Source organism: Dipteris shenzhenensis, chromosome 3 (genome assembly GCF_047967505.1).
Source record: "Dipteris shenzhenensis isolate YYH24624 ecotype China chromosome 3, Dip_SZ_1.0, whole genome shotgun sequence".
Classification (NCBI taxonomy): Eukaryota; Viridiplantae; Streptophyta; class Polypodiopsida; order Gleicheniales; family Dipteridaceae; genus Dipteris; species Dipteris shenzhenensis.
The window spans coordinates 14,271,435-14,279,685 of NC_141598.1; the positions used below are offsets into that span (position 1 = coordinate 14,271,435).

Consider the following 8,251-nt stretch of genomic DNA (forward strand, 5'->3'; position numbering starts at 1 on the left):
ATTTTGGGGCCTTTTAGGGTTTAGAAAAATAGGCTCTCGACCAATCAGAAGAGGGCCAACGTAACATTGGAAATATACCAAAAACCATGTAAAAATATGAAATAAATCATATTCAAAACCTTTTTCTTTTATTATGTCTAACATATGTGATCTTCAAAAGATGATTTTCTGTGCAATATTTGATGATTCTCACACCCCCAAATCGACCCTGGAGACACCGAAAACCGACGTTTGGAGGCTTGAAAAAGGGGAAAAATGCCTGGAATGGGGGATTTGCACGAAAACGCGATTTGGCCCGCTGGACAATTCCAGCTAGCCAAATCGTGTTTTTGTGCAAATCCCCCATTCCATGCATTTTTGCCCTTTTTCGAGCATCTAGACGTCGGTTTTCGGTGCCTCTAGGGTGGATTTGGGGGTTTATACTGCACAGAAAAATCAAGGATCTTATATATGCATTTAATGTAAAGCTTGAGTACTAGACTGACATTTTTGCACTAAGTATCCGTATTTCATGGCATTTTTCATATTTTGAGTGCAACAAAAATAGGTAAATACTGAATTTCTTAGAGGGCCCCAAAATGAGTTCCCTTCTTTCCTAATGTATGGGAAAAGCTACAGGTATCCCTAACCCTCACCGTCTCTTCAGTAAGAGCTATCAACGACCAACTCATACACACCTTGGGTTTCATAAATTTAAGTCTAACGGTTGTTCGCCAAGAAGTAGAAATACACTTCTATGTTCTCCCCACAGAAGCAACCGACAAGCAGATCATATTGGCAAGGACCAGGTGCTATGCCATGAAGTGTCAAATCGACTGGCACGCTTGAACTACTTTGCTCACAAATGGGGGTAGAATGGCAGTAGTCCCACTATGTGGACCAAGTCCTACTCCAAGTTCAGGTCCACCCTCACCAGCCCTCAACAACGAAGTTACACAAGAGGGCAGACCAAAAGGCCCATCCACCTCCAACCCCCCGATAAGAGTCCAATCCTGAAGGGATAAAAAGGCCAACCGCAATAACTAAGAAATAAGAGTTTTTCTTTAAATAATGCTTCCTTCAAATAGTCACCCACAACATCTAGTAGAGTTGCAATGCATGCTTTAACCATATTCCAAACCATCATTCCTTACACACTAAAAAACATATACATTAGCCATGCATGTCCTTGGAGATGAACACTACTACACCAAAAGGACCCTCCGTCACATGGATGGATATTTGTAGATGATATCAATCTAATCACATTGAGATAAGAATCTACAAAGTGATTAAATTGAAATCAATTTTAGTATCAATTTTGTTTATTAATTGCTTCAAATTTAAAATTTGAGATTGCCAACTGCCATCTCAAATTGCTTCACATCACTGAACAATGGCCCATTCCCATTCCTTAGACTTGTGGAACATCAAGAGCAAATATTTTAATGACATTGATGCATATATAATAGCAATGCAAGATTAGACAAGGAAACCATCATATGTCACATACTAGAGAGAGAACTATTGCTTAAGCTTAAAATAGGGGCACAACTTTTAGTTTGGGCACAATGACATTGCAGTTGTCACAGCCATGTGCTCCAAGCAATGCAAGGCTAGAGAAATGAGCCTACCTTTTTTGGCCTGCCCTATGAGGGTAGGCTTTAGTAGAGTGATCGTTTCCTTCCCAAAGGGAAAATTCGGTAATTTTGAGGTTTGTCTTCTTTATGATTGGTGTAGTTTCAATTGCTATTTTCATCCCTTAAATTTCTCCATCTTTTTCTCTACTCTCTCTGTCTCTATTTTGGATCCCTATTTTGGATCTTCGGTAAGCCTTATGAATGATTTTCATCATTTATATTATTTATTTCATTACAAGTTGATTTGCAGAGGATGTAAATCCTTATGAGTCATTTGTAAGAAAAAAATACAATGTCTGTGCTCAACAGATAACATATGCAAGAGAGAAAAGCAGATAGTATGGAGAATCAAAAATTTGATTACTGTAAAACTGATACAATAGATGGCACTACCTCCCAGCCGTGTGCTCCTATGTGAGAAGCTTTGATGGCATGCTAGAAACAGTAGCGGACAAAGGCTGGATGCTAAGGAATCAGGGTTTCTATAGCTAGTGATAAATATGGGCTTCATGGGCTTGCTCTTATATAGCCACCAGTTAGACCCAATTGGGAGACCGACCCAGTCAGCCCAAAACGGTTGACTAGAGGTCGAAAAGAGGCCACTGACCACACATTAGAACCATGGCGTAGAATAGAGCAACTAACCTACAGTGTCCGTTCGGCAGCCCAAAGCCATCCGGGATCATCTGGGGCTCCAAACCGGGCCCCGCAACTCGAAAGTGGGCTAGCTCAAGAAATGCTCCATCTACCCTCAGTGCTGTCAGTCATGTGATGCCTTCCCACACTTGCATGTAGCCTAGTTGGTAGTGTGCCAACTCTATCTGAAGCTGTCCAGTCATCAAGCCATACATGGCCCCCATCTGGCATCCAAACCAGGACCTACCGGATAACCTAGCTACTCAAATGCCTTCTCCTCATATGGGGGCTTACAAGTAGAGTTAGCTGGTTCCCGTGTAGTTACATGAGAGTGGAGCATTGATATCTAACACCCCTCCTCAATGTCTACCCGTAAGTGAACTACTTTTTCAGCCCAATGCCAAGTCGATGAAGATGCCTCTCCAGCAAGTCTCTTCCAAGAGCCTTCGTGAAGATGTCCACAGCATTCTCTGTAGTCGGACAGTACACCAAGTCGACCTCTCCATCCATGATGAGCTCGCGTATAAAGTGATATTGAATCTCGATGTGTTTTGTGTGAGCATGGTACATAGGGTTCTTGGCAATTGCCATGCAACTCTGATTGTCACATGATAACTGCGTAGGCTTGTTCTGCACTGCACCCATATCCCCTAAAATCCTCCTCAACCACACTGCCTCACAAGAAGCAAAACATGCTGATTTTTGTACTCAGCCTTGGAAGAAGAAAGAGCAACTGTAGGTTGCTTCTTGCTGACCCATGACACAGCTCCACATCCAAGTGAGAAACAGTAACCTATCATTGATCTCCTGCTTTCCACATCTCCTGCCCAATCTGAGTCACAGAATCTGGTCAAGATGTTGCCCTTGGTATAGGTGATGCCATAATCAAGCGTGCCTTTGATGTATTTCAGCACCTGCATCCCTGCCCTCCAATGGTTCTCCCAAGGCTTATTGGAAAACCTGCTTAGTACACCAGTTGCACAGCTGATGTCCGCGACCGCGTGTTGCACAAGTAAATCAAACTGCCCACAAGAGTTCTGTACTTCTCTTCGTCCACAAGACTTCTGTACTTCTCTTCGTCGACTAGTAAATCAAACTGCCATGGACAGCCTGCTGTAACCTTGATCACCTTCCTTTGAACTCTTCGTGTGCTGCTCAAGCAGCTCTCATCTGCTCGTGATTCCGTGCACTTCCCTTGCTACAAAATCTGCTCAGGTCTAAGCTCCACCTTGTGTGCGTCTCCTACTGCAATATGCTCAGTCCAAGGCACAAGATGGGTGCTATTACTGCTGCAAAATAGGTCAAGTCTGAGCCCCTCAGTGAATGAGTAAGCCCATTTGGGGCCAAGTGGCCCCTCCTACTGGTCCACTCGCTTCCATCAGTCTTCGAACTATTCCCCCTAGTGTGTTGTCCGGATTGTGGGGAAACGTTTGGTTTTCCGATGCAAGGTTCTGAATACCTCCATCAAGATGTGGACCCCTGTACTCTCAAAAACTTGCTGTCCTCCTACCTTCGTGGCACTCCTAAATCCCTCAGCCTGCGTGCTCCCGTAAAGTGTTAGTAGGTGTCGTGGTGCCCGCAATCTCACCTCCAGACTGCTCATTGTGGACAGCCAACTGTAAGGCAGTGCTTGCTGTAACCTTGATCACCTTGCTGCCCTGAATGACGGCCAAGGTTGCCTCCCTTTGAACTCTTTGTGCGCTGTCCAGTTTGACAAATTTAGGCGTCCAAGCACCTATCATAAGCGAGATTTTTGTTATTTCTGAACTTACAAAAGATGAGTATAAGGTTGTCAACCAAGGAGCCAGAAATGGCCATTTATATAGGGCTAGGGAGGGCAAGGTTCATGCCAATCTAAACCTTAATCCAACCAATAGAAGTAGGGCCAACCCGGACAATTTGATCGGACCTACCTGCTGTACCAGTTGTCCAATAATGGTGAACTGGTTTGCTGTTTCCTAGGCCAATAAAAGTCCAGGCCAGGGTCTTTATGCAGCCCTCAACCTAGACCAAAATCTGCTGTTAATGTACATGCATGCTACTCCAGTCTGCTCCTCAAATGCTGTTCTAGTGGATCTGTAGGCAGTGATTTATGCCCCCTTGAGGGGCTCTTTTTATAGGTCCGAATGCTTTGACATCTTCTAGGTCCAATTTGACGGCCCAATCCTTTTCCTTTTCCATTGCCTACCAACCCAAGCCCCATCTGCCCCTGTTCTACAACTTGTGCAACCTTGAATCTGCTGCTCTATTTCCATACAGCCATCCATACTATAGGCGCCTCCTCAATGTCTGTATCTACATCTACCAATGGGGGCTATTTATAGGGCAGCAGGCCCTCCAAAACTAGAGAACTTTAGCCTACCAGTCTGGATGCATCATTACTTTACATGTCAGGTCATATGAAGATGTATTTGGACTTGGTAGGGCGGGGTCAGATGTACATAATATATTATGTGAGTTCACGAGTAGGTAGAGAAGAAATATGCATCGGTGGAGCTAGAACCATCCTTTCCAAGACTAGCTGACAGGGCAAGCACCAACAAAGCCAAACTCGTCCCTAAAACACGACCAACGAAGGTAAAACTGAGGCAACCAGGTCCAGAACAGTCAATCAACAACAAAACCAGCTTCCACATGAAATTTTAATGCATTTACTGAGGGTGGCCAGTTCATAACAGGAGCAACAAATCATATCAATAAAAAAACTAAACTGAATCAGTGATCTTTACTTCAAATGTAACTAACCAAAAGGGCTGTACAGGTCATGGCTCGAAAAACCAGCAAAAACATCTGAAAACCAGCTCCAAAATCATCCCAGAATGAGACGACCAGCTCCCAAAATAAGGTGCCCTGCTGTAGGAAAGTTCCAGGAGCAGAATGACAAAAAACAGAGCAGCTAATAAAAACGAGCTGGATAGGATAATTTATAAGACCTCTGACCAAATAAGGCAATCTGGGTCTTTGGCATAATGAACAAATTCACGGGTGAACCTGCAAGATGCTCCTCTAAGGTACAAAAATTGAAATAGAGCGGCGAGGCTGTCAGGACAGTGACAAGAAACAAGAGCTTGAGCTACTTGCTTGAGTATTCCTCACAGTAAGGTCACCTGAGATGTGACTGGGATCATTTTATTTGAATGACCTACTAGAGGTGAGAGAAGCCCATTCTGTGGTACTGCTGCAACTAGGACCTATTGATGTTGCAACATGAGACGAAAATTTCCTATCTGTAGTTATCGCTGCTGTGAAGAAAGAAGACCACAGACTCTGCAGACCCATTAGTCCCCTCAGGAACGGATACAAGTGCACGGTGTCCGGTTCCGGCTAGATAAGGTCACTGTATAATGGCGGACATGAACAATTTTGTGGATCTAACAAAAACTGGAATTGCAAGAAGCGATCGAGAAAACTCCATGGAAGAAAACACATGTGAAAAATGCACAAGGAGAGGAGGGAGACTTACCAGATGAGATCGGGAAAGGGATGTTAAGCGGGAGCCTTTGTAGATCCGAAGGTTGATGAGGGGGTAAGCTACAAGAATTCAAAGAGAGTACAAGAACGCAGAGGAAAAGATGAGTAGTTACGTTGGATCACAAAAACGTTTTGATATTAAAAATGATTTTGAAATAATAACACGTGGCTTCACGAAAGGCCAGATTTTCATTGCATGGCACAATGCTACCTGCCTAACCATTGCTGAAGCTGAATAGGTGAACCTAACTAACGACATAACTAGAGTGCTTGGATAGTATGGCTGACCAAAGATAGTCCTCTTGTCCACTAGGCTAGCTCCAAGCTTCACCCTCTTGCACTAAGGTAGATTGGGAAGGCTTTGATCTGGATCAATCTCCTCTGTATCCACCTCCGTGTCAACAGTAAATCTGCCCTCTATGCCCTTTGACCTTCGAAGGGCTGAAACGAGATCCTGGTCTTTGAAGGTAATAGAGAATTTTCTCATCGACTGTCGCAAATGTTTAGCTGACCTCTCGTGGAATGCCTTGTCCGCGTCCTCATTTGAAAACCTAAAAGAATAATACTAAAAGATTAAGAAGAGCTCTTTTATCTTTCTTGATAAAAACTACAAGGTTTGTCATATCAGCAGATACACCCTCAACTATACGCTTCCGTGAGGAGAGAAATCTCTGAAAGTCAGCATCAGACAAACGCTCCCAATCGATGGATGACAAGTCACAACCCTCAAAGCTCCTGCAAAGCCAAAAAACGGATTGATATATGCTATACCTTCTCATAACAACTCACTATTACATTACCTCCGTGTGGCCAACCTAGACTATGACTCCCAAGATTTAATCGACTCTTTCAAGCTTTTTTGTAATGGTCGATCGACTATAAGAAAGGATGGCAGACAAGCCTTTAACAACACATACGGCAGGTATGAAGGCATCGTACAATACAAAATGACTCCCAAGATTTGAGACCAGATACAGAATCACCTCTTGTGAGGCCAAGGAATCCCAAGACAAAACCTGTCTTGTAACAGCCAATTACGAGAGCGCATAACAATGAAACCATTCACAGACAAACGAATGAAGCATATAGCGAACTGTGAAAGCAGGCAAGCATTTATCGTATACAGAAGGTATGAAGCCATCCACGGACAAGCCATGAGCAGACGCATCAAGCAAGCCATACCGGATCGCATACAGCCGACTTAGCAAGCAAACACATTACACAAAAATCCCTAAGTACAATTCGTTTCAGATGTTTACCTGGCCTCAAGACCTCCCGCCAGGGGCACCATCGTCACGCGGAGAACAGTAGGGTTTCTGCAACTCTTGAGCGATTCCTTAGACCTTCGAGCCTTTGACCTAAAAAGCAGGGTCTCATAGAAACTACTTGTAAGAGTTCCTGGTTGAAAATAGGATTAGATTTTCCGAAAATGCTTTCGCGGGGATTTAGGCTGCGCCCTCTTGGAACATGTGCTGGGCCTGGTTTCCAGATGGCATAGCGCATGGCGGTTCGTCCTTGCGGTTTATTCGGGGCTGAATTCATGGTGTTTTCCATCTGCGTGATTGCTTTTGATTTGGGCTGATTTCCTGGAGGTTTCGATGTCGGTGATTGTTCTTGATTTTTCGTTGTTCGGTGGGGTGCTCGATGGGACTCGTATCGTCATGGAGCGTAGGGAGCATGGTGTCTACATAAGGATGGTGGAGATGGCTATCGTTCGTTTCAGAATCGCAGGTGCTGGTGCTGGTACTGCTGTTGGTGCTGTTGTCTTCCTGTCTCCTAGTTCTATTGTTTCAACAAACGGAAAGATGGTAGCATTCGAAGCAGCAGAGCTCCATGCATGCGGCGATTCTATGGACACAAACTTCCAAAAGCGTGCATGATTGGTCTTGATTTCCATTCTTCGATTCTTTTTCCATTCTGTTTTTGGTTTTGGCTTAGTCATAGTTGGAATTCCTGTATCCAGAGCTGTTGAAATCAGTGGGACAATAAGAGATGTGACTTACTGGCTGACGATTGCAAGTTCTAGACATTCATTGTCTCATAAGGTCTGTGCATTCACCTCCTCCTCCTTTTGTCACTCTCCCTACTCCTTGCTCTCTTAGTGTTGCAATTTTTCCTTGACACTTCATTTCTGCTATTCGGATTTAGCATGACACCAAGAAAAGCCTTAGATTTTTTGCCAACCAAAGTACACCGATTCTGCTACGTTAAGGTGCCTTTATTCTTTGTGTTAAAGTCATCCATTACTTGATTCTTTGCCTATTGGATTCAAATGGAATTCTTAATTTGTGTGGAAAGTATGGTTTCATGTTTCTTGATTTAATTGTTACATCGATGTTTACTAGCATACGTGTGGGGATGTTTGGTTTGGATCATGTATTTTGTTAAAGAGATTGAATAGGGCAGTGGGTTCAATATGTGATGCTGCACACTAGAAGAGTACACAAGAGTAGCAGTGGGTTTGATATGTGCTGCTACAGAGAGTAGAAGAGTAAGAATACACAAGAGTAGCAGCATTTGTCAAT

At 43.7% G+C, this 8,251-nt stretch overlaps 1 protein-coding gene across 1 annotated transcript; it reads right to left on the reverse strand.

Annotated features, from left to right (window-relative positions):
- Positions 1-3,529: 3,529 nt before the first annotated feature.
- LOC147903401 (uncharacterized) lies at positions 3,530-7,223 on the reverse strand. The gene is made up of 3 exons (XM_087372743.1): positions 6,986-7,223; positions 6,347-6,461; positions 3,530-6,276 (listed from the first exon to the last, which is right to left on the reverse strand). The coding sequence occupies exons 1-3, from the start codon at positions 7,015-7,017 to the stop codon at positions 6,067-6,069; spliced, it is 357 nt and encodes a 118-aa protein (XP_087228869.1). The 5' UTR covers positions 7,018-7,223; the 3' UTR covers positions 3,530-6,066.
- Between the last annotated feature and the right edge of the window lie 1,028 nt (positions 7,224-8,251).

What these genes read in the sequence shown, in the direction of transcription:
- LOC147903401 (XM_087372743.1), bottom strand. Translation starts at nt 7,017, where the DNA reads ATGGTGCCCCTGGCGGGAGGTCTTGAGGCCAG. An exon ending in GCGGGAGGTCTTGAGGCCAG is followed by an intron (nt 6,462 to 6,985) that starts GTAAACATCTGA and finishes TTGGCTTTGCAG; the next exon opens with GAGCTTTGAGGGTTGTGACT. An exon ending in AGGGTGTATCTGCTGATATG is followed by an intron (nt 6,277 to 6,346) that starts ACAAACCTTGTA and finishes TATTCTTTTAGG; the next exon opens with TTTTCAAATGAGGACGCGGA.